Here is a 27,461-nt window from a genome sequence, read left to right on the forward strand (position 1 = left end):
TATAATGACATTACGGCGTCTCTTCATTCCACAGGATGACCTTCCATTGCACATGAAGATGATGTTGCCTCTCACCTCACATTAGCCCAGGCTGGCTTGCATGTCTCTCTTCTTGAACTATTTATGGACTATCCTGGCATCTCTCCTATGAGCAGTGGGACTGGGACTGGTCCTCCATTTTCTACACTGGCAGCAGTGATAAGCTGCCACTAGTCTCTTCACAGAGATACCATTGATAGGCTTGCATTATCACAAGCACCCTCTCCCACCATATACAAAAATAAGTAGGAGCGGGTGGAATAACATAAGGTATTTCTCCTCCCCTCAGGTAGTTACTCCTTATAGTTTCACTCCTTACGTAATGAGTGCTGAGAGGAAGACCTAGCAGTCTTCTTTCCAGTTAGCTTCCTACTCACATACAGCAGGTGGTGAAATATGCCACATCATTGATGCTAGGAAGGAATCTGTCACTCTTGTTTTGTGGGATGTGGAGCCTCCCTTCACCCGACTAGCGTATATCTGTAGTGTAGGTTAGTTCACAGATTTTGTACAATTTCCCATGAATACATCTAAGGCCTTGCTGACTGCCTGATGCAGGAAGTAAGGTTCCAGCAAGGTGTGATCATACAGGTACTGGTGGTGCCGGATGGCTGGATATGTGAAGCGTGGTTATCCTCCATTGAGTTGTTCACCTGCCCTAGTCAAAGTCCTTAAAGGGGCAGCCAAAAGGTCCTCATTCCAACAAAGGCAGGTAGGAAATGACAGAGCCAGAGCACCACCGAAAGACAAATCATAGGTGGGCCAAGAGGTCACAGTCCAAATTATTTCTTTGGATTGTTCACCTGCTTAGGTCCGCGGACAGATGCTGTGGTTTTGGAGCTAATGAGTTATCGTACCTTCTGAGATTCCAGACATCCACCTGGCAGAGTGATTCCAGTACAGGTTTCTACATGGGAAATTGATCTAGTACAGTATGGAGTCTTAAATCGCCAAAATATCTGATGCATCCCATGGTCTGCACATGCTCCAGCCTCTGAACTCTGTCGAGTGAATGTCTCTCCTTGGAAATGATTTCAAGGAGAAAAACCAATTGCACTTAGTTGGCAGGAAAGGCCTGGCATTTATGTTGAACCAAGGGTATCACCAGGCGAGTGGAGATGTCACGTGGGGAATCCGCATGCTTTGACTAGATTGGATGTCACTTATCGCCCTCTGAAAAAGAAGATTCCCAAAAAACATTAGTGGACAGTGCAGAGATTAGAAACCTCACCAGTAGTCACTAGAAAGTAACCACAATAACTCTTCCATGCAGCTACACTAAAGTAGCCCAAAGCAGTGGGAAAGGTACTCACCTGTTGCCTTTTTTATCAACTTTATTTAGGTTTTTGATTGACACAGAGATAAATGCTGTAAAACAGCAATCAGGTGCTTTTCAATAATAGAAATTACCACAAGAGAGATAAATCAACCAGTTATTAAATGAAGACCGGTAGAATGCTGTCATAAAGTCCTAAATTGGTTCATAGTAACACATTTATTTAAAAGCACATGAATCTTACACTATCTGTTGTGTTCAAAGAAGAAAATATTAGATTGTAGATCAATGTGAACATAAACCTTCCAACAATTGCTAGCTAAGTCAACTCTCACTAAAAAAGAGTCAAAGCTGTACACTCGTTTTGTAGACTACAGTCTAAACTTCATCTAATGGAAAGAGACTCTGTTAGACCTGTCAACTTTAGGGTGGTCGTCCCCCAAACTTTTTGCCTTCCCCCTATTTTTGCTGATCTCATTTTTTTTATGGTCTTGGGATTCTGCACACCTGCACACCTTACCATGGCTAACAAGTGCTAAAGTTCACATTCTTTAAAACATGGTAACATTGGCTTACCACCAATCTGCATATTTAATTTACTTATAAGTCCCTGGTAAAGCGGCACTACATGTGCACAGGGCCTGTAAATTAAATGCTACAAGTGGGCCTGCAGCACTTAATGCGCCATCTACTTAACTAGCCATTTAAATATGTCTGATACAATATGTGTGTCTGAAAACCCTTTGCCAGGCCCAAACCTTCCTTTTGAACGCATTTACGTTACACGTAGGTTAGGCCCTGGAAAGCCCAGAGGGCAGGATGCAGTGTATTTAAAAGGTGTAGCATATGCTTTTCTGTTTTATATGTCCTGGTAGTGAAAAACTCTCATATTAATTTTTCACTACTGGAAGGCCTTCTTCTCCCATCGGATACCACTGGAGTTACCTTATTACATTTAATAAGCTGTAATTTCTAAATGGGAGCAGATAAGCAGTTCATGTTTGGTGCCTTTGGAATTATAATGAAAAATCCTAACATATGGCTAAGGCAGGTTGTAAGTTACAGTTTGAAAATGCCACTTTTAGAACGTTAGCACTTACCTGCTTTAGCCATTTAGTGCCTGTAGCCTGTCTCTGGATCACTTGACTGGGTGTAGCTAACTGTTGAGCTTTGTGATTCCTCCTAGACAGCCACACCCAAAAGAGAGCTTAGGTGTGCTTGGATGGACCATCACTGGCAGGATGGGAGAGTGAAGCTTGGCTCAGCCCTACTTACACTTGAATAGGCTGAGTCCATCCTCCACAAAAAAAGACTGCATACCACCTGTAGTTAATCTGGAGTCAGGGCAGGCAGGATGCCTGGTGACTTCAAAGGGAATTTCTAGAAGCTTCTCCCACCTTCCAGAGGCAGGGTACCCCTCCTTATGAAGCCGAGGAAGCTTCTTGGAGGCCATCTTTTCACAGAATTCTATGTATAGGATTAGGGAGGCCATCCATTAGACTCACTAAGTTTTTAGCAGAAAACCATAAAAATATTAGACACTATAAAAATATTGCTAAAAATCACTTGTTTTGTTGGTCTTTGATTTGCTTAGGTGGAGATTCATGTTGATTTTATTTTCACTTTCAAGGGCCCACCTGGTAATAGTTAACAAATCTTTTCCATTAGATATACCCATTAACTCTTTAAGTACTCCCTAAACAATGTGCACAGTTGCGAACTCTGCACAATTTGAATAATTATCAGCCTGCTACACAGTCTTAAATTATTTTTTTTAAATCAGTATTTAGCTCTAGGATATTTTATATGATAAATTTTATAGTAACAGTAATGTCAATAACTTATTAAAGTGTTCCCTTTTGAGATTTATTGTGATTATACGTTTCATGCACATGTTGGTGGAAATGCCACTACAATGGTAATACATTTTGAACTTTTGAACCTTTTATCATACCGCTCTACTAGATTAATGGAATTCACAAACAATAACTGCCCCCACATGTATAGCGTCCTAAATCAATTTTTACGAAGAGAAAATATTATTTTGTTGGAAATGTAAATCTAAATGCACATTTCTTTCAAGACATTGAAATAATTTATAAGGGTTAAAACCTCTGTAATCTTTTAAATTATGTTTCCGCTAAAGTTAAACAATTAAAAACTGGAGAGATATGCAGGAGCTTCACAGAAAGGTCAAAAAGTGAACTGTTACTTTGAGGCTACATCTTCCCGCAGATTCCTAATCTTACAAATTATCCGTCCATGCTTCAGACTTCGCCCAGTAAAGCTTTTCCCCAACAACATCTCCACAGAGGCAGAAGGTGGCCCCATGTGGCATCAACTGTGACTCCGCCTTTGGATATGATAGTAGAAGAGTATATTAGACGCCAACAGGCATGGTGGAATCAGTTCCTGTGTTTCCATGCCACATTGACATGGGTCCACAGTTCTAAGTGATCTACTTCACCTGCAGGTAAACCACCTGTAAGGGAACGATCTTCCCAAAAATCTTTCCACAAAAAAAAGCTGCATAGGAAGGAAAATTCCTCTTCTTCCTCGTGGAACTGGCCCCACTCATGGAACTGTTTGGAGTCCCGGCACTGTTCCCACGATGCCAAACTCTTTCTCAGTGTTGGACAACATCCCAATGTTGAAAAAGATGAGACCAGAGTTCCTAGATCCATTGGCTGACCCACGCAGGTTGAGGCTTCCCAGCTTGCTATGTCAGATCTTTTCAAGATGGCCCCTGCATAGGTTGAGTCGTACCCCACGGGTACAATGTTCTTGTGGGCTTGATTACTCTAGCGGCTAAGACCCCACTCTTAATGCCTACAAAGGCTCCAAGCTTGGGGACTAAGAAGTCAAAGCCTGTAAAGGCAACGTTCCTCCATTAAGCTGTTATCTCACCTGTAGTAGAGAAAACAGCTGAAGCTGTGGAATTGTCTTTACTCTCATTGGAGGAAAAGTTACAAACAATTGTGAACATTTTGCAACCCTCCTCAGTGGCAGAGCCTTTGCTTCCATTCAATGAGGCCATTTTAGATTCTGACATGGCCGCATAGCGAAAACCTTGTTTGAGCCCAGTGGTCCCTTTTGAAGCCCAACAGTCCACAGACAGATAGCCAGTCTGCTTCAGGTGACCCACACTTTTTATCCTCTTGCCCATCACTGGAACATATGGTTTTCCAAATGTCTTTTTTAAAACTAAACTCGAATGCCATTGGCAAAAAGTGTTTGTTTCTGGCAGCCTAGCCCTCTGCAGTTTTAATGCCACCCCGCCTCCTAGGATTATTTGTTTATACCTTGTGGGAATTGGCAAAGCTTTCAGCAATCAGCTTATTAAACCACATGAAAAGATGTTTACAGAGATGGGAAAAGACAGACAAAATGCACCCAAATACATCTTGAATTGCAGCCTGGTCTCTAAGGACTCCGTTGTTTGATCCATGAGTATGGCTGTCACTCTGCACCAGAACCTTTGTTTGTGTTCCACTGGCTTCTCCAGAGATGTCCAAGCTGCTCTCATGGACATGCACTGCAATGATGACGGGCTGGTCGAGAGAAAGCCGACTCCTCCAATGAGAGCTTAAACAAATAGAGGAGATGCGACGTCCACGCTGCGTCTTCTCACCATGGATTGACTATTCCACCACCTATATAAAACGTTTCAAGGTTACTCCTGGCAGAGACAGACTTCTCAACCTTTCTAGACTCCGCCTGAGTTATACTGCTCCATCTGGGGAAGGGTATGATTTGAGGATAACAGAACCAGCAGCATATCCAGTTTCTGCCATCCTCTGTCAGTTCTGCTGCCTCAAAATATTTCCAAATCACCCCTCAAAATATTATCCTTCAGTGTGAAGTATACGATTTCCCATTTTGCATTAATTGGGAGAGTATAATGGCGGATCGGTGGGTCATCCTTGTAATGTGCAATGGCTGTGCCCTTCTCTTCTTGCCCTTTCCTCCAGACAGACCTCCTTCCATGGCGGCATGCTTAATGGCATTAATTTTGGAGATGGAAGTTCTTGCCCTGTTGAGCCAAGGAATCATAGAGGTGGTGCCTCAAGAAAAATATGAGCCCAGGATACTCCGCCCTTTACTTGTTGGTCTCAAAGAAAGATGGAGGTCTGCGACCCATTCAGGTTCTTCGCTCTCTGAACTTATTAATTTAGTAGGAACAGTTTAAGAGCCTGTCCCTGTGCCAAATCATACTGGCCCTAGTCGTGGGGTTCTGGTTGATGTCTCTGGAGCTCCGAGATCTTCTCATTCTTCCCGTCCACAGACCTTACTTAAAGCTCAAGATGGGATGCAAGCAAAATCAATTCAAGGCTATACCGTTTAGACTGATACCCGGTCAGTGCGTTTTATTAAATTGTTGGCAATTGCAGGGCCTTCAGTGTGACTGTCACAAGCCCATGTATTTTCTTGCTTAGATGACTAGCTTGTGAAAGCAGAGTCCTTGGTGCTGGTCATGCTAGCAGACAATGAATCTCCTGTACAATTTGATATTTGCCATGAATTCTCAAAGTATCACCCCACTCCTATGCTGATCTTCAAATGGGCTGGACTATTCCCATGAGGCACAGGGTCAGACTGATTTGCATATGGCCATGTCTGAACTGGGGTGGCTGAGTGAGCTAAATAATGGTGATGGATTAAACTCAGATCAGTTGACTGGGGGTGAGTGTTTGATTTGCTCAAACGCTCCGTCCATCATCCCCTTTTGTTTCGCGATCTTCAAATGGGCAGCACTGGACACAGCCTGCTTGAAGGTCTTTCCTTCACCTCAGAGCGTCGCATATATTTGGGAAATGATTCAGAAGTTCCTGTCTCAGACTCAGATTGCGGTTCGACTTGGGCTCATGGCATTGTGTGTCCTGTTGATGCCACACACCAAATGGTGGATGAGGGCCTTTCAGTGGTGGCAGTGGTCATGGTTTCAGCTTCGGGGGGGGTCTACTGGCTCAGGAGCAGACCTTGTATTCTGTTCATCCGGACCTGCACAGATGGACGACAGATCCCTCCAACAATTTAATGGGTCATCAATCAGCCCCCCACAAACTTAGACACCTGTGGTAATGAATACCCTTTGCTGAGATGTGAAGACCACCTGGGTGACATCAATCAGCCTTCCACAAACAAAGACACTTGTGGTCATGAATGCCCTTTGCTGAGCTGTAGTCTGCCTGGGTGGCATGACTGCACAGGGCCTTGGGTCCACACTAGAGGAGTGCCTTCACATAAATGTGCTTGAGCTGATTGTGGTCCACTTGTAATGAAGGCACTTCTCCCTTTCACCTCAGGGACCAACGTTCAGCTTCTGGTAGAAAACACTACTACCATCCATTATATCGTTAGACAGACCAGGGTGGAGTCATGGACCCTAAGTTGGAAGCTGACTATTTTGTGGCAGCGGGTGCAATGACAGGAAGCACTCTCAGTTTCTGCTGAATCCACTTCTACCGAGTGTACTCTGGAAGGTGCAGGAAACGAAAGCACAGCTGATCCTGATTGCCTAAAAATAGGGCAGAGGATCAAATACGCCTAGCTAATAATTGTAATTGCATAAATATAGAGCTTACTACCCCTGATGAGGCGTCAAAACGCTTTTTTGGTGAGTAACGCGCTATTCGGAACTCAAAGAGGATAAGTGGTGAATTAGTATGGTGGTATAGTGTGAGATTTAGGGTAGTTCATTGGACATGTTGAATTTGAAGTAAGGTAATCAATATAAAGGCACATGCCACTACAGCCTGAGAGAAGGATCTTGCAGTTGCCAACCAGCAGCCTTTAACAGATCCCAGAGCAAAAGGAAAATAATGTATGGGAGACTAATGTGCTTTAAGGAGGTCTGCACAGCCTGAATGGCAAGCCAGGCTGCACTGTTTGCAGACATGAAAACTTTTGGAATTCAGATAAATCTACCACTGCCTTAATTAAGGTAAATAAAGTCATAAATAGTACTCTATAGCAAATATATACCATGCACAGATGAAATCGAACCAGCAGCTATAAATTCCAAACCTGAAATTAGAAACAACATAAAACATTCCAAGTTAGAGGGAAACATAGGACTGCAGACCAGCAAAGGCAAGCATTGGCAAAGCCAGTAGGTCTCACTTATGCAAGAAGCCACTGGCTTTGCCAATTTGTTTTAGCCATGTTGCACACCAGCGTGGATGCTGTTCATCATGGCCAAACATTTGTGACGTAGAGGAAAGTGGCATAGAGTGTTGTAGAGTGTATTGGTGAAGTGCAGAGTGTCATGAAGTGGCATAGATCGTCATGTATTGGAGTCACATAGAGTGGAGTCGCTTACAGTGGAGCAGAGTAGAGTGGACTGGTGCAGAGAGCATTGGTGTAGAGTATTGTATAGTAAAGTGGTGCAGAGTGTAGTGGTGTAGAGTGCAGCGCCATAGAGCTCAGTGGTGTACAATACAGCATTGAATAATGCAGTGGCATAGAGTGTTGCATAGTAGAGTACAGTGGCTTAGAGTGCAGTGGTGCCAAGTAGAGTGGCATAGAGTGCAGTTGCGTAGTGTTGTAGATTAGTGTATAATGCCATAGCGTGCATTGGCATACAGTGCAGTGGCGTAGAGTGAAGTGATGCAGAGTGGGGTAGAGTGCAGTGGCAATTGACGCAGTAGTGCAGAGTAGATGGTGTAGAGTTCTGTGGCATGGAGTGCAGTGTTGCAGAGTAGATTGTCATAGAGTGGAGTAGAGTGCATTGGTGCAGAGAAGAGTGCAATACATAGAATGCAGTGGCATAGATTAAAGTGGTACATATTAGAGTGCAGTTGCGTAGACTACAGTGGCTTAGAGTACACTGGCATAGAGTATAGTGGCATAGAGTAGAGTGGAGTAAAGTGGAATGCCGGAGTGTACAGTGGCATAGAGTGCAGTAAAGTAGAGTGGCAGAAAGTTCAGTGATGGAGAGTGCAGTGTTGCAGAGTAGAGTGTCGTGGAGTGGAGTGGAGTAGAGTAGAGCTTAGAGTAGAGAGCAGTGGGGTAGACTACAGTGGGGCCAAGTAGAGCTCAGTGATGTTGAGTGCAGTGGCGTAGAATGCAGTGGCACACAGTGCAGTGACATAGAGTGGAGTTGTGAATATTAGAGCGGAGTGGCCTAGGCTGGAGTGGTGTAGAGTGCAATGGTGTAGAGTGGCATAGAGTGTACTGCCGTAGAGTAGTGCAGATTTGATTAGAGAGGAATGGAGTAGTGTAGAGAGGAACAGAATGCAGTAGTGTAGTGTAAAGTGAAATGATGCAGCGTAGAGTGCAGTGGCGTAGAGTGGAATATGCACGGTTTGGAAACACTCTTTCCTTATAGACAACACATCTTTAATTGAAATCCCCATTACATTTCCAGACACACAGTTTCACTGATAAAAGTATAGAGCGCACAAATGATAATATGTGGAAATATCACCTAGTGTATTGATTTGTTTTGATCGTTTTTAAATATTTTTTTTCACCACACTTCAGAATTACAAAAAAATGTGTTTCATTTGGACTTTTCCAAATATGAACTGTTTAATTTACAGACATTTACATTTTGTTGAGTGCTATAAAAAATACCATTGCATAGCCTTCCTCAAGCACCCCCGAGAGCCAGCGTGATTGTCACATAAATCCTCTCATTTTGAAGTCAGACAAACAATAGTAAACACCAAGCTCCCGAAAGAGAGAGCCTGATGTCTGACCCCTGTCTTTGAATGCAGAGCAAATGTGTCAAGATAAGTAAGGCCTGTTTAGAGAAATCGAGCACTGATGGAGGAATACAGTAAATCAATCAATCAGGACATTTGTTAAGCGCGCTACATACCTGTGAGGGTCTCAAGGCGCTGGGAGGGGGGGGGGGGGTGGTGCTGATACTGATCGAAGAGCCAGGTCTTGAGAAGTCGTCTGAAGGCAAAGAGTCTGGGTCTGTCGTAGGTTGGAGATGAGGGTGTTCCAGGTCTTGGCCGCGAGGTGGGACAAGGATCTGCCGTCACCGGTTGTTCTGCGGATGCGTGGCACTGTGGCGAGGTCGGCGGAGCGGAGCTTGTGGGTAGGGGAGTAGAAGCGGAGTCGTTTGTTGAGGTACGCTATGCCGGTGTTGTGGAGGGCCTTGTGTGCGTGGATGAGGAGCTTGAAGGTTATCCTCTTGTTGATGGGGAGCCAGTGTAGGTCTCTCAGGTGGGGTGTGATGTGGCTGTGGCGGGGGATGTCGAGGATCAGTCGTGCCGAGGCGTTCTGGATGCGTTGCAGCCCTTTCAGGAGTTTGTTCGATGTTCCTGCGTAGAGGGCATTTCCATAGTCCATCCTACTGGAGTCGAGGGCCTGTGTTATTGTTCTTCTCGTTTCGGTGGGGATCCACTTGAAGATTCGGCGGAGCATTCGTAGGGCGTTGAAGCAGGATGAGGAGACGGCATTGACCTGTTTGGTCATGGAGAGGGTGGAGTCGAGGATGACCCCCAGGTTGCGTGCGTGGTCAGTGGGTGTCGGGGCTGTTCCCAGTGATGTAGGCCACCAGGAGTCGTCCCATGCTGAGTGGGTGGAGCAGAGGATGAGGACCTCCGTCTTGTCCGAGTTCAGCTTCAGTCAGCTATTCCTCATCCATTCGGCGACGGCCTTCATTCCTTCGTGGAGGTTGGTTTTGGCGGTGTGAGGGTCTTTGGTGAGGGAGATGATCAGCTGGATGTCGTCGGCCTAAGAGATGATGTTGAGGTTGTCCTGGCGGGCGACGTGGGCGAGGGGTGCCATGTATATGTTGAACAGTGTTGGGCTGAGGGAGGAGCCCTGGGGTACGCCGCAGATGATCTCGGTGGCGGTGGAGCTGAAGGGGGGAGGCGGGCGCTCAGTGTTCTGCCGGAGAGGAAGGATGTGGTCCAGTCCAGGGCCTTCTCTTGGATCCCGGCGTCATGCCAGTGTGTTCGTAGTGTCTGGTGGCAGACCATGTCGAAGGCGGCTGACAGGTCCAGGAGTATGGGGGCTGCTGTTTCTCCGTTGTCCATCAGGGTCCTGTTGTCGTCGGTGGCGGCGATGAGGGCGGTTTCGGTGCTGTGGTTGCTGCGGAAACCGGACTGGGATGGGTCCAGGATATTGTTGTCCTCGAGGTAGCGGGTTAGTTGCTTGTTGGCGATTTTCTCGGTGACCTTCGCTGGGAACCGGAGCAGGGAGATGGGCCGGAAGTTCTTGAGGTCCTTGGGGTCCGCCTTGGGTTTCTTGAGTAAGGCGTTGATCTCGGCGTGCTTCCAGCTCCCTGGGAAGGTTGCTGTCTCAAAGGAGGTGTTGATGACTTTCCTGAGGTGGGGTGGGATGATTGTTCTGGCTTTATTGAAGATGAGGTGAGGGCAAGGGTCTGACGGAGATCCGGAGTGGACGGAGTTTATGATTTTGATGGTGTCATCGTCGTTGACGTTGGACCATGCGGTAAGGCGGCAGGTGATCGTGGCGGTGGGGGTCTCGGAAGTTAGCGGGGCAGTCGTGGCGTTGAAGCTGTCGTGGATGTCTGCGATCTTGCAGTGGAAGGTGGGGGCCAGTGAGTCGAACAGGTCCTGCGAAGGGGAGATGCCGTTGTTGTTGGAGCTGGGGTTGGAGAGCTCTTTGCTGTTGTGTGCGTTGTTATCTAGGTGGTCCTTGAATCTGGTCGTCTTGGCAGTTTTGATAAGTTGATGGTGTCTGCGGGTGGCGTTCTTAAGGACCATGTGGCTGTCTGCTGATCGTTCGCGGAGCCAGTTCTTCTCCAGTTTCCGGAAGGTATGCTTGGAGGCCTGGAGGTCTTCAGTGAACCAGGTGGCTTTCTTGCTGGTGTGGCTGTTGGAGGTTGTCTTGAGAGGGGCGAGGGTGTTGGCGCAGTCGTTGATCCACTGTCGGAGGTTGAGGGCGGCGGTGTCGGGTTCAGTGGGGTCGGCTGGTTGGCTCTGGGATAGGGCGGTAGCTAGCTGCTCTTCGGTGACTTTTCCCCAGCAGCGACGAGGCATCTGTTGTGTGTGGCGATGTGCGGTGGGCTTCCTGGAGGTAAAGTGGACGCAACGGTGGTCGGTCCAATGGGGTTCGGTGGTGTGGTTGAAGGAGACGTGAGGGCTAGCGGAGAAGATGGGGTCTAGCGTGTGGCCGGCGGCGTGGGTGGGTTTTGTCACGAGCTGTCTGAGTCCGAGGTTGGCAAGGTTGTCGATCAGGGTGGTGGAGTGGACGTTGTTGTTGTTCTCGAGGTGGAAGTTCAGGTCCCCGAGGAGGATGTAGTCTGTGGAAGCGAGGGTGTGGGTGCTGATGAGGTCAGTGATGGAGTCGCTGAACTGTGGTCTGGGTCCAGGGGATCTGTAGATGGGGGTTCCTCTGAGGGTGGTGTTGGGGTCGGTGTGAATCTGGAAGTGCAGGTGTTCGGCGGTGCTGAGGGTGTCGTCGGTGCTAGTTGAGACGCTGAAGGTGTTCTTGTGGACGATGGCAATTCCACCTCCTGTTCCGTTGGTGCGGTCTCTGCGGGCGATCTTGTAGCCTTCCAGGGTGGCTATGGCGATGTCAGGTGCTGAGGCGGGGGTCAGCCTGGTCTCTGTTAGGAAGGCGATGTCTGGGGCGGTTGAGTCGAGGATGCCCCAGATTTTGAAGCCGTGTTTGCGGGTGGAGCGAGTGTTGAGGAGGATGCACCTCAGGTGGTTGGGTTCGTTGGTTGGTGGTTTCGCAGGTTGGATACTGGTAAAGCTGCAGTTCCGGCAGGTGAAGTGCCCTTGGGTGCGCTTCGGGGTGGCCCGGTAGCAGGTGTGTTCTCGTCTGGGGTTTAGTGCGTGGAGGGTGCTCGCGTTGTAGTGTAGTCGGGTGTCGTGGTGTCTTCGGGGTCCAGGGGTTCTGGAGCTGGGCACGGTCCGGGCGCAGACGGGCTTGCCTTAGGCGCGCCTTCGGCTTTGGTGGAGGGAAGAGACAAACTCGAGCTGGACAACCTAAAACAAATAGAGCCAGCAAATTGAAAGGGAGCAAATTTGAAGTTACAAACCACAAAGCCAGTGGTAAACAACAGGCGGAATGCATTCCCGGGGAAGCTTTCAGAATGCACCCAAGAGGTCGTTAGCATACGAGCCAGCTGCGCTGTCTGATGGACTTTGACCTAAAAAAAAAGCTTTAAAAATTGTGAAATCAGATGGTATAGATTTGGTGTTTAATGATTGGTGTTTTTATACCATGTATGCTTTGACGCGGTCCTCATGGCACTGACTGCTGTGGGTTTACAGTTATTTCTGGACAAGTTTGTTACCTTTATGGCAAGCCTGGAACCTGCAGTACACTTTACAAAGTTGTATGTGATGGTAGTTGGCCCACAGTCCACCAGATAAAAAGACTTTTGGGGTGGGATACCACCCCTTGGCTAAAGTTCCTTTTTTATTTCTCGGGTGCCTGTTTGATTCGAATAAAAACTGGAAGCCCCTAATTGATGCTAAGAAAGTGGGGCTTATTAATACTACAGGAGAGATGGCTTGTTTTGCCCAGAAGTTGGGCTCCAGGCTCCTCAGTATTTTAACCAAGGTTTACCAGGCTAAATGAGTCTCTTAAGATTTTATACGGGATACACAAAAGGTGATAATATCCAGACAGAAGAAAAATGTTTTTAAGGTATGTTGCAGGTTCCCAAAAGTACTCAGGCTTTTTGGGTCCATGAGGAGCTAAGAGTAAAATATATAGGAGATGTAATTGCTCTCAGACCATTGTTATATTGGATCAAGGTATGGACCAGGAGAGAATCTCAGCTGAACAGGCTGATCCTCACTGATTGTCTGGCTCTTGACCCCGTGGACAAGGTCACTTGGATCACATATGTGAAGGCCGCCTTTAGCAGCCTGGGTAGGGAGGATGTATTCCATAGACCCCCAGTCCATGTGCACTTTGGAGCTGAAGTAGATGAGAGGCCAGTTTTTAGCACACACATCACAACTAAGAAACCAGATAGAACTGATGAAACCTAACGCCAGTTCAGTCTATGGAATCGTATTTATTCACTGTCACAGTAGATAACAGTGTTATTCTCCGTGTGCATAGTTAGCTAATCATTTGACCAATGTGGATAACACAGGTAAGCTGTAGTCTGTTTTCATAGTGGAAGTAGCACTGAATCTCGGCCTGGGCTCACAGTAGAAAGCCATAGCTGGCTTTAGGTTTACTGGGATATGGATTCCTGGTCTTTTCAGTTGTGGATGGAAACATTAAGTTGTAGTGTATTTATACAGTGGTTGGCAGTGATCTGCAGCATAGTGTACCATGGTGTTGTACCATTCTCATAGAAAAAGGCAATAGTTACCCTTATAGCAAAAAAGCCTGCAGTTGACGCTATGATACCGAGTAATTATTGGCCGATATCTCTCCTTAACATCCATCACAAAAAAGGGGAGAGGGTTCAAAAGTAAGTTCCACCACCCCAAAACCCCCAAATATAGTATACACACACCAAAGGGGGTGGGGAACTACACACACTGTGACGCAGAGACAGGATTAAAGAAAAACAAAATTTGTAAAAATACTGCCCTCACTCACACACAATGTGTGTGACATGCTTCATCATCGGGTCTGCTTACAATACGCCCTCGCGTAACCACACAGGGGGCGGAGCATAGGGAGGGGAAACACAAAATCACACTACTCAAACAAAAAAGTAAACAAACAACATATAGGTGACATACAGTGATCACAACCATTAGTGTTGTCCTTCCGGACTGGGCTAGTGATAGACTTAAAGTGCAGTGAGAAAGTGCTCTTTAAAACTGGCTCATGGGTACCCGCAGGTACTACATTCATGGGTCCCAAGGTCAGGATTAAAATTATGGTGAAGGATGTATGAGTGTTTAGGCAGAAAGTCAAGATCCATAAACACTACTCCTTATACTGCGGTAGTCAACATGTTTCGACCGTTACTACGTGCCCTTAATTATATAGGTCACACCGGTCTTCGTCAGGACAGTCTAACTGTCCCAGTCCTTCTACACCTCTTACCTCAAAGCAATGTTTGGTAGAGGGAACCACGTGGAGGGTACTTCCACACCCGTGGATCGTTATTACTACAAAAGAAAATATAGTAATTATTTTCAAAACAGTATCCATTGTGGTATACTGAAATAGAGTACTGTTAGGTATTGATTGCCCCAAACCCTATATACTTCATAGCTCATAGAAAAAGATTTTTTTAATTTAAAGTTAACAGACACGCTCCAGAGACAACATGATAATCCACTTGAGGAAAAAGAATAGTCAAGCCCATAATTGATGGTTAGAGAAAACCATGGTACATCTCCCATCATTCACTGTAGAGAAAAAATAGCCCCCAGGATAAAGATAGTAAAACCGGCATGAGCGTCTTACCGAGTCTACTGGTTCTTAGGGCTCGAATTGGCGTCATCAGGTGGAGCTCCAAAGAACACAACCTGTGTTCGTGGGTGAAACATATGCAAAACGGTAAAGTCATTCCCAATATAAACCTCTTATGCATGTCAATCATCCACACTTGCCTCCTATTGTACGCAAGAAGGTAAAGCCATTCCCAATGTGACCCTGCTATGCATGTCAGGCATCTTCGCTCACCTCTAGGAGATTCAGTTAGAAATATTAGTGGTCAGAATCTCCCTATCCAGTTTCCGCAGGACCTGAGTAAAAAGCCAAAGTTCATTGAAAAGCAGGGAGGGGTCGCCCATCGCCCAATCACCCCACTCACTGTTCTGCAGGACTGCTCCAGCACAATTCGTGCCTGATTGCCAGAGGACGCCGCGAAGATAGCGGGCATGTTGGAACGGCGGTGGTAATAGGCGCTGCCTCACGTCTCCCCCGTTCCCTGCACTTCCGCGTAATCACGTCAAGGAACGTCATTACGTACCTCGTGCTCACGGGACTTGTAGTATGCACATCCTCATTAGGACATCCATCATTGTGCCTACAGAGACCGCATGTCATTACACGCCCAGTACTCACTCACTTACTTGAGGTAAGAGGTGTAGAATGACTGGGACAGTTAGACTGTCCTGACGAAGACCGGTGTGACCTATATAATTAAGGGCACGTAGTAACGGTCGAAACATGTTGACTACCGCAGTATAAGGAGTAGTGTTTATGGATCTTGACTTTCTGCCTAAACACTCATACATCCTTCACCATAATTTTAATCCTGACCTTGGGACCCATGAATGTAGTACCTGCGGGTACCCATGAGCCAGTTTTAAAGAGCACTTTCTCACTGCACTTTAAGTCTATCACTAGCCCAGTCCGGAAGGACAACACTAATGGTTGTGATCACTGTATGTCCCCTATATGTTGTTCGTTTACTTTTTTGTTTGAGTAGTGTGATTTTGTGTTTCCCCTCCCTATGCTCCGCCCCCTGTGTGGTTACGCGGGGGCGTATTGTAAGCAGACCCGATGATGAAGCATGTCACACACATTGTGTGTGAGTGAGGGCAGTATTTTTACAAATGTTGTTTTTCTTTAATCCTGTGTCACAGTGTGTGTAGTTCCCCACCCCCTTTGGTGTGTGTATACTATATTTGAGGGTTTTGGGGTGGTGGAACTTACTTTTGGACCCTCTCCCCTTTTTTGTGATGGATGTTATTGTGAACGGCAGTTTAGCCGTAGGGGATTCAATATTGTACACAACAAACCTTTTTGTTGTGTCAGACACGCTCTTTGATTTGACAACTTTCGTTTCCGCTTTTTGCACATCACTGCATTTTCGATTCTTTAAGTAAACATGATGAATGATGGAATACCGTGGTGTGCTTTGGGGAGATAAAATAAACAGGTACGGGAGAACGTTCTCTAGATCAACACCCTTTTAACTAGACCCCCACTTTTGTATGCCCAGCAGGTAATCAACACTCTGCTAACTAGACCCCAGCTTGTATGCTTAGCAGCATGTTCCACCTAGCTGCTATGAGGCGGGAATTATGATGCTTAGTGACGAACTCCCCGTAACAGTAAACTAGGAGTATTCACTTAAACATCTAAATAATCGGAGCATAAGCCCTAATATGAAGGGCCAGATCTAAATAATTGATAACATTTATTGACTAAAGCACCATGATGGTCGTCGCATAGAGTATGCGCAAACTATCAGTCCCGTGAGTACTGGGCGTGTAATGACATGCGGTCTCTGTAGGCACAATGATGGATGTCCTAATGAGGATGTGCATACTACAAGTCCCGTGAGCACGAGGTACGTAATGACGTTCCTTGACGTGATTACGCGGAAGTGCAGGGAACGGTGGAGACGTGAGGCAGCGCCTATTACCACCGCCGTTCCAACATGCCCGCTATCTTCGCGGCGTCCTCTGGCAATCAGGCACGAATTGTGCTGGAGCAGTCCTGCAGAACAGTGAGTGGGGTGATTGGGCGATGGGCGACCCCTCCCTGCTTTCCAATGGACTTTGGCTTTTTACTCAGGTCCTGCGGAAACTGGATAGGGAGATTCTGACCACTAATATTTCTAACTGAATCTCCTACCCCGGGTGTGTTATGAGAGGTGAGCGAAGATGCCTGACATGCATAGCAGGGTCACATTGGGAATGGCTTTACCTTCTTGCGTACAATAGGAGGCAAGCGTGGATGATTGACATGCATAAGAGGTTTATATTGGGAATGACTTTACCGTTTTGCATATGTTTCACCCACGAACACAGGTTGTGTTCTTTGGAGCTCCACCTGATGACGCCAATTCGAGCCCTAAGAACCAGTAGACTCGGTAAGACGCTCATGCCGGTTTTACTATCTTTATCCTGGGGGCTATTTTTTCTCTACAGTGAATGATGGGAGATGTACCATGGTTTTCTCTAACCATCAATTATGGGCTTGACTATTCTTTTTCCTCAAGTGGATTACCATGTTGTCTCTGGAGCGTGTCTGTTAACTTTAAATTAAAAAAATCTTTTTCTATGAGCTATGAAGTATATAGGGTTTGGGGCAATCAATACCTAACAGTACTCTATTTCAGTATACCACAATGGATACTGTTTTGAAAATAATTATTATATTTTCTTTTGTAGTAATAACGATCCACGGGTGTGGAAGTACCCTCCACGTGGTTCCCTCTACCAAACATTGCTTTGAGGTAAGAGGTGTAGAAGGACTGGGACAGTTAGACTGTCCTGACGAAGACCGGTGTGACCTATATAATTAAGGGCACGTAGTAACGGTCGAAACATGTTGACTACCGCAGTATAAGGAGTAGTGTTTATGGATCTTGACTTTCTGCCTAAACACTCATACATCCTTCACCATAATTTTAATCCTGACCTTGGGACCCATGAATGTAGTACCTGCGGGTACCCATGAGCCAGTTTTAAAGAGCACTTTCTCACTGCACTGTAAGTCTATCACTAGCCCAGTCCGGAAGGACAACACTAATGGTTGTGATCACTGTATGTCACCTATATGTTGTTCGTTTACTTTTTTGTTTGAGTAGTGTGATTTTGTGTTTCCCCTCCCTATGCTCCGCCCCCTGTGTGGTTACGCGGGGCGTATTGTAAGCAGACCCGATGATGAAGCATGTCACACACATTGTGTGTGAGTGAGGGCAGTATTTTTACAATTTTTTTTCTTTAATCCTGTCCCTGCGTCACAGTGTGTGTAGTTCCCCACCCCCTTTGGTGTGTGTATACGATATCTCTCCTTCCCTTTTCAGTGAAGTGACTAGAGTGATACGTGAGTGGAAAGTTGTCCCAACATTGGAGAATCACTGTCTCCTTGAAGACGAATAATTTGAGTTCAGGCCAGGTCATGGCACTGAGTCAGTTTTACTCGTAGCAAAGGACGAGCTACGGATGAGGGTTGACAATGGTCAGCCAACAGTAATAGTCATGCTTGACTTGTTGGCAGCCTTTGATACTGTCAATCAAAGGAACACACTAACCAGACTAGTCACAATTGGAGTGAAGGGTATTGTGCAAAAGTGGTTGGAATCATATCTGACTGACAGGTGTCTGGCAGTAGTACTACCCCCTTCCTGCTTAGAATTTAAAAGCCTGGGTCATAGAGTCCCTCAGGGCTCTGCGCTTAGTCCTGTCTTATTTAATGTCTACATAAGTCCACTGATCTCTCTGATAAAGGAGTATGGGTTCAATTGGTCAACTATGTAGCTGACACCCAGTTGATCCTGTCCATCAAGGGTGGCAACGTGAGGTAGTAGATCCCTTTCAGAAGTGTATGGTAAATATTATCAATTGGATGAACTTGAACTCCCTTAAGTTAAACAGGGACAACACTGAATTTTTATGCTGTTCAGCCACAAAAATTTCTATGGAACTCCCCCCAACTGTATGGTCTCTCCTCACAGAAGAGGTGATTAATCAATCTTATGCCATCCGCAATCTTGGGGTAATGTTTGATAATTTAGCTCTAGAAAATCATGTTATAAAAGTGACTGGCACAGCTTTACACTGCTATGGGGCCTTAGGAAAGTGCTCCCATTACTACCTGTCCAAGCCAAATCACTTATTGTACATTCTCTTATACTCAGTAGATTGGACTACTGTAATGCTTTGTTACTGGGAGCTTCGGAGTATTTAATTAACAGACTATACAGAGTTCAAGTGGCATCTTCCAAACCTGCTCTAAATAGACCACGTAGATCCTCGGCGTCGAGTGCTTTGAGAGAATTGCACTGGCTACCAATCAGGGTGAGTATTCTGCTCTGTCTCCTCTCCTGAACAAAACAGACCTGCTCTCGCAGCAGAACACTCTGGTTCTCCACCCCAATCTCCAAATGCTGTGGCTGCATCAACTGACTGAGCAGTGCCAGCTAGAGTCCCTTTCCACTCCTGATGGAGTCACAGATATCATCTTTGCGGCCAGGAACCTACCGCTAAGCTCATCTATGCAGGTTAGTGGAACAATGTTTATTGAACGAGGCAAGTCGGAAAGCCTTAATCTCCATTTAAATATCACATTTGCGATATCTTTCAGTTTGCACAATCCCTTGCACAACAGGGCTTGGAAGTGGCAACAATAAAAAAGCTATCTTGCTGTTCTTTCTGTCCTCCTATGCCTTAATGCGTCTTCCTGAACAACTATCTCTGTTGTGATTGCGTTACTGGTTTCTGCGACTGCGGTTATGGTTTCTCACTGGGATTTGATTTGTTTTTTCTTTATTGGCATTTTAAACGTCATACGCTACAATGACAGCTTCAAAATGATAGTAGGCAAAGCAGATGGGAAGGGGGGGCACATACAGCATACACAGGTGACATGATGAAGAGGGTTACCACGAGCTGTCATAATTGACAATCACAGCACTTAACTGTGACATTCAAGGCAGAGGGATACATGTATCCTGAGCATCTCGGGTAGTCTTACAGAGGTGTAGTAGGTTAGAGCTACATTATACATTGCCCCCCCGTTATCTAATATCTCCTGCAGTTCTAATCTGGGGCATTCTGTACAGTGCAACCTATATCTAGGGTGTGGTTGTGGCTCGTGATTGCAAGTATGTTAAAAACAGTTCCCAAATATCCATCGGGCGGGCTTGTAAGGGCATCAACTCCCAGTAATTGGCACACTGTTCCTGGCAATACAAGGCATCTTGTAGGCATAATATAACCTGAGAGACAGCTCTCCTCCCCCAATGTTTAGTAAGTTGGCGTTTGGCTAGTAGCAAGAGCATAGCAATAAGACGAAGTGAGGTTGATGGCATGTCTTTAACATAGTCAAGGAGACTAACCAGCGGGGTAAATGAGATCTGGTGGCAAATGATAAGCTGAAGCGTAGAGTGTACCTCATGCCAATAATCCTCAGTGGGATTTGATTCTTAGTATTGACTTACTCGATAGCATCTCAATTCAAGCCGATACTCAGTTGCCCAGTTTCTTGAAGACAGTTTTGCTGGTGGCCATAACTTCAGCACAGTGCTACCCTCTATGCACAACTAAATTATTTACTTCTCCAGTGCGCAAAACCATCTGACAGTACCCACCACACACCCAGACTCTTCCCTCCATAGACCTTCAAAAGTTCAAGGCCCTACCTTGCTACTCCACATGCACACCCTGACACTTCCCCGTCCCACAATGCCTCTTGCTATTAACTCCAGCTCTAAGCTCTACAGTATACATTTTTCTTTCATTATCCACTTCATCTCACTATCCTTGGCACCAGCCTTACTCTCTGATCACACAAACAACTCCCCCTTCTACGTTGTCTCTTCCCAGCCTTTTAGCCAGTTGTCCTTTGCACACTACCCCTTCATGAGACCGTGTTCTACCCACTAAAGCGGGTGTACAATCGTCGGCCCTGCAATGATCTTCCTGCCTTAGGGTCCTGTCAGAGCCCGAACACAGTGATGGGGCAGTCATCCTTCTCAAAATACAGGGCAAGAGCTTAGTATCTTTCTTTGGGAATTTAGTTCCTCAGCTTATTGCCATGGCTTGGTTAACCGTCTCAGTTATCCTCTAACTCCTAGAGGTGCCCATCCACTTACAGAATGATTTTGGAACATAGAAAAATACCACCCTCTGTGCTCTCCCAACTTACCTCAAACTTATTCTTGAACTCTGCAAAAATACCAAAAAAGGTTTCAGTTGTGGTGACTTTTGGGTCTTCACCAAAGAATGATGAGACTTTACTGAACTCCTCCATGGATTTCTGTTGAAGTGTGTCCAGTGCCTGGATGCTCGGATAAGCGTTCTCCAGGAACGACTGAGTACCAAAAGTTAAGGAAAGTTTGGAAAACCGTGAATCGTACAATCAGTATGTACAGCTTCAAGGATAATGAAAGGGTTGGGTCTGTACATTTGCATACAGTATGTTACACTATGTAAGCTGGTTTGTGTGACTTCTGTGGAGAACTATGCCATTAGTTGTGATGAGTGTGCTAGATATCAGTTGTAACTAATCTTTTCATCACTAACCTTTTAAATTTCCACCTGTACCTTCATGGGACATAATAGTCATGCGAGGAACTGTGGCAGCAACAATTTTCTACTTTTTGCAATGTCATTGCCTGCCAAGTAGCATTACAACCAGGGTAAAGGTACAGGACCTCCACGGGTCCTCCTTGAAGCCATATAAAGAAGAGACTTGTGAAGCCATATAAAGAAGAGACTTGTGAATTGTTACATGCATGAGGGGGGTGATAAAACTCATGGTGACATTTTCACCTGTTGGGATATTGCTGTGTTAGGCATAGGAAGACATCTGCTATTGGTCTGCTGAGCTTAAGCACTTAAAATTAAACCAAATTAATGATGAATCACAAAAGCCATACCTCCAGCAGTTCAATGACCAATGACTATGTCTTCTCTGCACAGTAACAGAGAATAAGATGTAAATGTTCACACATAAACTCACAAAGCCTTGTGTTGAGTTTGGTAAACATAAGGGGTGGAAAGAGGATACACAGCATGGCTGGGGGACGATTCTGAAGGAACCAAGGGTGGAAGTGGGTTGAGGTTAAGAGATGCACACATTCAAGAAGGGAGTGAAAGCAGTGCTCAATGTGTGCCCATGCCCATGGCTGCAGGTGATGTGCACCAGCTATCAGTAATGGGGAATAAAACTAATATTTCTTCATCAGATGTTTATCCAGATGGTAAGCAAAACACACAAAAGGGAGCAAGAAGGAGGAAGAAGAAAATGAGAAAAAACAGGAAATATAGGATGGTGTTAGAGAGAAGCCTGGGGTGGAATTATATATATTTATATATATATACCATCCTGTCACGAGCACACAATGCACTAAATCCCTCTGCTGTTTACAGCTGTTTCCTTTTTTTTTTAACCAAACTCACACATTTCTGAAATTTAGACACCTGGGGGAGTCCAGGGAGGTGTGACTTGTGTGGATGCCCAACATTTTCCTACCTAAAATCCCTTGCAAACCTCAAATTTAGCTGAAAGAAATCAAATTTTCATCACATTTCTGTGTGGGAAAGTTGTGGAATCAGTAGGCTGATACAAATTTTTTACCACCCAGTGTTCCCCGATAAAAATGATACCTCACATGTGTGGGTGGGCCAAGTACCCATGGTAGGAAAGGGCCCAAAACGAATTGTGATGACATAAAAATCATCTATCACAGAACAACTTGGTTTTGCAAGGGAGCACCTGTGTTTTTGGTCTCGGACTGGGCGACTATCTAGGGAAACCTATACAACCAAGACATTACTGAAAACTAGACTCCTGGGGGAGTCCAGGGATGTATGACTTGCTTGGATGCCCTAATGTTTTCCTACCTAGAATTCCCTGCAAACCTCAAATTGTCCTCAAATGTGATCATTTTTATTTTTTATTCAGCTAAATTTGAGGTTTGCAGGTGATTCTGTGTATTTATTGTTTGCATAAATGTCAAATTAGTTTTGGCACAGAAGCACACAGTTGTGTTGGCACTACAAAGCAGGCATGCTGGATCGTACAGTAGGAGAGGGTGACGGACATTTTGACCAAGAGGTACACAAAATTGTTGAAGCATAATTTTAGATTGATGTTGTTGCAAAGATTCTTGTTTGGAGAAAATATGCGTACTGACATATCAGGAAAGACTGATTTTGGGCAGAAACTAAATTGTCCCAGCACAGGTGGCAGTCTCTGGTTCCAAATGGTTAGTTATATTTTTACAAGGGGTACTTTTTGTGACCTCTTTCCCTGCTCAGCTCATTGTCTTTGTCACATGTAAGCACATTTCTGGGAAGGATACACTCATAACGATGGCAAACCTGTCCTTCGGGGTGGCAGGCGTGCCCTGGCAGCAGTTCCGGATGTCCTGCATCGTGCTGTGCAGCTCAATAAGGTCTGTTGTGAGCATCCTTTGATTAACTGAAGGAAGATAAAACCAAAAAGGACTGTCAACACAAGGGTACCTTGGCTTCGAACTTGATCTCATCCATTTCCTCCTTGAGTGCGTAACACCACCTAGCCTAAGTAACCTAGTATCAGTGCGAGATCTTGCAACATAACAAGAGATGGGACACATTCTAATTTTGCGCAAGTTAAAGTATGAGTAGAGATAACCCAGTTCAAGTGGAAATATAAAACAATGTAGGATGATTGCTCTGCACAGGTTCATATACTCTCAGACCACTACCTTTCTGTATGCTTTACTCCTAGTGGTTATTGTGTGATTCCTAGAGGATTCTGATGGGGTTCTTGAATGAAGATCAAGCAATCCATAGGAAAAGTCTCCCAAGGACAGTTTTATGTCTTTCTTTGATGAGTTCCTATAAGAATTAAGCGTGACCTACTACGGTAGTAGGATATTACAGCAGCCAACATGGAATTCCTTGCCAAGCTATCACTGTTGTCCAATAGGAAATGAATATAAAACGATTCTATGGGTTTTCCATGCTATCTTACTTTCTGTTACAAAACACAACAAAAGATTTTGCACAGGTTTATTTTGAAAATACAGTCACTCTGGCTCTTATCTAGCCGAGTCTACACCCGATGAAATGTCATCACCTCTTTGGAGCAGGAGGTAGAATCACTTGTAGAGATATGTGTCACCTCTTACATAAAGAAAACATCAACCTACTAACAAGCTACTTACCTTTGGCATGTTTTAGCCATTTTGATACTTCCTCTGCCTTCCCAAAGGTTCCTCATCTTTGAAGTCTTACCAGGTTACAGACTGAATTTAGAACATTTCTACAGCAGTCTCTACAATGGGGTGCTGGGTAGCGCCAAACCTAGAAGTGATGTTTGAGGTCCATAAAGGCACCACCCATGATTGTGTTTTTGCACTGTCCCTAATTTATGCACCATAGAGAGAAAGGGATAAAAAGACAGGTCTGACTTGCAATGTAATACGTAGAAAAGGTATTATCAAGTGATCAATGACTTTCTGTAAAAGGGGGTTGATGAGGCACCTGTGGGACGATAATTTTATCCAGTAGTATAAGCACTACAAATGGTAAATACCTTGCACTGCAAATGGCTACAAAACATTCTGTTGCAATACCCATGTAAATGGGCTTTCGTATGACACCTGAATTCAATCAGCAATGTCTAGCAAATGTGTGCAGTGAAGACCTGGTTGCTTTTCAACCTGCGCAGATGATGCTAAGGATAAAGTCAACATAGATGCTTTTCTGCTTGTGGAGTTGATCTGAGGCATGTATGAGGTTATTTATTAGAGAAAGTGGAACAGAGTTTAACGAAGAGCCTGGACCACATTAAAATATTGTGTTTTGGTACTGATTTCACATTTGTTGCTCATAAGAATCCGACAGAGTTGACCATCACATGTAAACTCATACTTTTTATGCAAAAGTCAGAGTTCTCTTGCAGCCAAACCTATGTAGCCCTTTTTCATCCTTTCTGGAATGTGGAGGTGGACAGAATGTGTATAGAGCACCCCTTATTGTCCATAGCCAGGACAGCGTTATGCATTGTACTGTATTTCTAAAAAAAATCATTGTTCCTCTTCTTGAGGGTGGTAGTAGTGGTGGCCACATTTAGTGCCACCCGTAGAGTTAATCACAGGTTGTGAGCGGTTTCTTTGCCAGTTCTGGAGGAAATATCCTTAGAAATCAGTCACTGATGTAAGGAATACATAAACCTCTTGCCTCCATTCATATTCAATTTGAAATCTTCTGACTGGAAATTGAAAATATTCATCTTGCGGTCTTAGAAACAATAGGCTATCCTGGAATTCGAGGGTTTGAAGGGTCTGTGGAAGAGTGTGTTGAGGAAATGAAGCTATAAGTGTTCCCCTTTCTCAGGAATTAAGAAGTATCTCAAATAACATTTTCGTCCTCTCTTATAGTGGTAGTCTTTCTTTTCAATATGTTCCTCAATATGTTTGTCCTAATAGTGGGGAGATAGTTGGACAGGTGGCAGCTTTCTGGAGAATGGAAGAGAGTTCTCACTTTGAATTATTTGCAGGACTCGCCGTCCCAAAGTAATCCCTCCTATTTCTTCAGAAATCGTTTCACACTTTATGCAGATTGCGGGTCCTCCAAGGCCTCCATAATGAATCCAGTAAAGCCACATAGAATGGTAAAAGCTGCTATGTCCAAATTTCCACAGGTTTTAATCTGTGTAAAAAAATCAATTTAACCTCTTTGATTGCTATGGGGAATTCTAAGGCTATCGTAGTCTTTGTGACCAATGAAAGAAGATTGTTCGAGTGATGATAACCTTGTAGGATCTAGGACTGCTTTTTCTTGAGAGATGTGACAGTGACAAAAAAAAACTATTACTGAGGAAAATCCTCACAAAATTGGTGAATTTTTTTTAAAAACTGTAATGGGAACTTGCATCTGTGGTAAGCTGAAAATAGAAACAGAAGTTATGAATCGAGTAGACCTCTTTTTGTTCCGCAATGCCACTTCCAGGTGCATTCAGAAATAAGTGATATTGCTGCAAAAATTTCCAAATCCATCCTGAAGTGTAGAAAGACTTCAAAGATGAGGAATCTCTGGGAAGACGTGTTCATTGGATTTGTATGGTACTATCATCATGACTACACTTAGCTCGGCTGTAAGAAAATGACATGTGACTAAGAAAAGACATCACCATGCAGTCCCGATCACTGTGATTGCTTCAAGACAGCCCCTGCTGCTCTTTGTACAGGGACGTTGTAATGTTAGAAGACAACGACACAAGCCTTTCTTGAGCAAAAGGACACTCTACTCTAACAGTTAAGCCTACACTTTTGTCCTTGGGTGGTGATGGCTACTTAGGCAGTTGTGAAGATGTGAAAATAAATGCTTTGGCATTTCTTTTTAGAAAGCATTGACTCCTCTGTTGATAGCCAACCTGCACTTAGAGAATACATAAAAAAAATCCTGTTGTTGCACGCATTTCAACCTCAACACCTTACAACAGGTGATGCGGACGTTGTCAGGATCACTAGTAGACAGTTATTTACCTTTGGCAGCGAGGGGCACAGTCGGAAGATCCTTGGCAAAGCTCAGCAGTTCTGGAAAGTGTTGGCTCAGGGACATGGCAAGGATGTGAAGAAAGGTGGATTTCCCATCTGCTGTTTTCGTGGTGTTCAACTGTAAAATGGTAATGGAAAGTCAGATGAGTTAACCGCTGGTTTGGTAATGGAGTGATAATGTTAAAGAAAAAAGCAGTTCCTTAAATGTGAGCAGTGTTATGATACACATTTTCCAATTAAAAAGGACCATAAAGAGTCCATGCTCTGAGGGGTGAGAAAAACACAAGAATAGGAAGGCAAGCTATCAAACAAGAAGCAAAGAAATGAGTGACAATAAAGCTAACCAGAGGTAAGCAATGGGAAGACTCTTAGCCGACTGTAAGCTTACAATAGATCTTTCACAAGCAGACAGTTTGCCATGTCTGGGAGGCGTGAACTAAACATCGGCAATTTCACAGCTGGTAGATAACATTCAGAGGTAATCTCCGATTGGAAGGATGTTCAAGATAAAATCTCAGTGATTAAAAGAAAACATTTCCTTTCTTACGTGGTGCAAAACAAAATAGTTTTACTTATACTACCAGACATCATATCTATAGTCACTGTTGACCATTCATTTATTTTCAAAGAAGAGCCCCTGAAGTGGTAGGTGAGTCCAAGCAAGCCAAGCACTGGGTCAAATGATTTCAACTGGAACTTTCTGCGTGATGAAACAAAGTATATTTTCACTCAGGCATGGTGGAGTGTCTCATACGGTACATTGCTTTTTCCTGCATCTATCTAACATCCATCTAAAGCCCCTCCATGATGTCGGACACGAGCAGGCCATGATTTTTCAATCTTACACCTACAAATGGAGCTTCTCTTTTAGTTGTCAGTGAATATTATACTCTGCCAGATATACCCAAATCTTCAATTAAATGAAACGTTGGATGTGAGAAAATTGGCTCAGCCTAAACACAGATGAAATCTAAGCTCATGATTGTCAAATTAAAATCAAGTAAATATCTTCACGTTCCCATTAGTACTTTGTCCTGTCTAGCCATAACAATGAAATTACCTTTACTTAATCTTGTGTCCTTCCCTTTTGTTATGGATGCCTTCCTTTCATCTCATCTTCATGAGCCTATGCTTTAACATAATGGTAATAGTTTCCTTAATATAATTTCAATTATATTAGATTTCCTTAATACTACTCTACTGAATTAAGTTATATTTATTTATTAACTAAAATACTAAATTGCCTTAGTCTGACTCTAAACCTCCCAGCTTTACACTAAATTACATTTATCAAATGTAAGGTACTTACAATAAATTAATACTAATAAGAGT

General features: G+C 44.6%; 1 protein-coding gene across 2 annotated transcripts in view; it reads right to left on the minus strand.

Annotated features, from left to right (window-relative positions):
* Positions 1–745: 745 nt before the first annotated feature.
* GRID2IP (Grid2 interacting protein) overlaps positions 746–27,461 on the minus strand; it is a 321,403-nt gene continuing 294,687 nt past the window's right edge. For both annotated transcript variants that reach the window (XM_086942375.1, XM_086942376.1), the window contains 4 exons: positions 26,118–26,247; positions 22,944–23,062; positions 20,783–20,947; positions 746–1,212 (listed from right to left, as the gene is read on the minus strand). In XM_086942375.1, the coding sequence (XP_086798501.1) occupies positions 1,141–1,212; positions 20,783–20,947; positions 22,944–23,062; positions 26,118–26,247 (486 nt within the window). In that variant the 3' untranslated portion in view covers positions 746–1,140. The remainder of the gene's footprint in view (positions 1,213–20,782; positions 20,948–22,943; positions 23,063–26,117; positions 26,248–27,461) is intronic.

Source organism: Lissotriton vulgaris, chromosome 10 (genome assembly GCF_964263255.1).
Source record: "Lissotriton vulgaris chromosome 10, aLisVul1.2, whole genome shotgun sequence".
Classification (NCBI taxonomy): Eukaryota; Metazoa; Chordata; class Amphibia; order Caudata; family Salamandridae; genus Lissotriton; species Lissotriton vulgaris.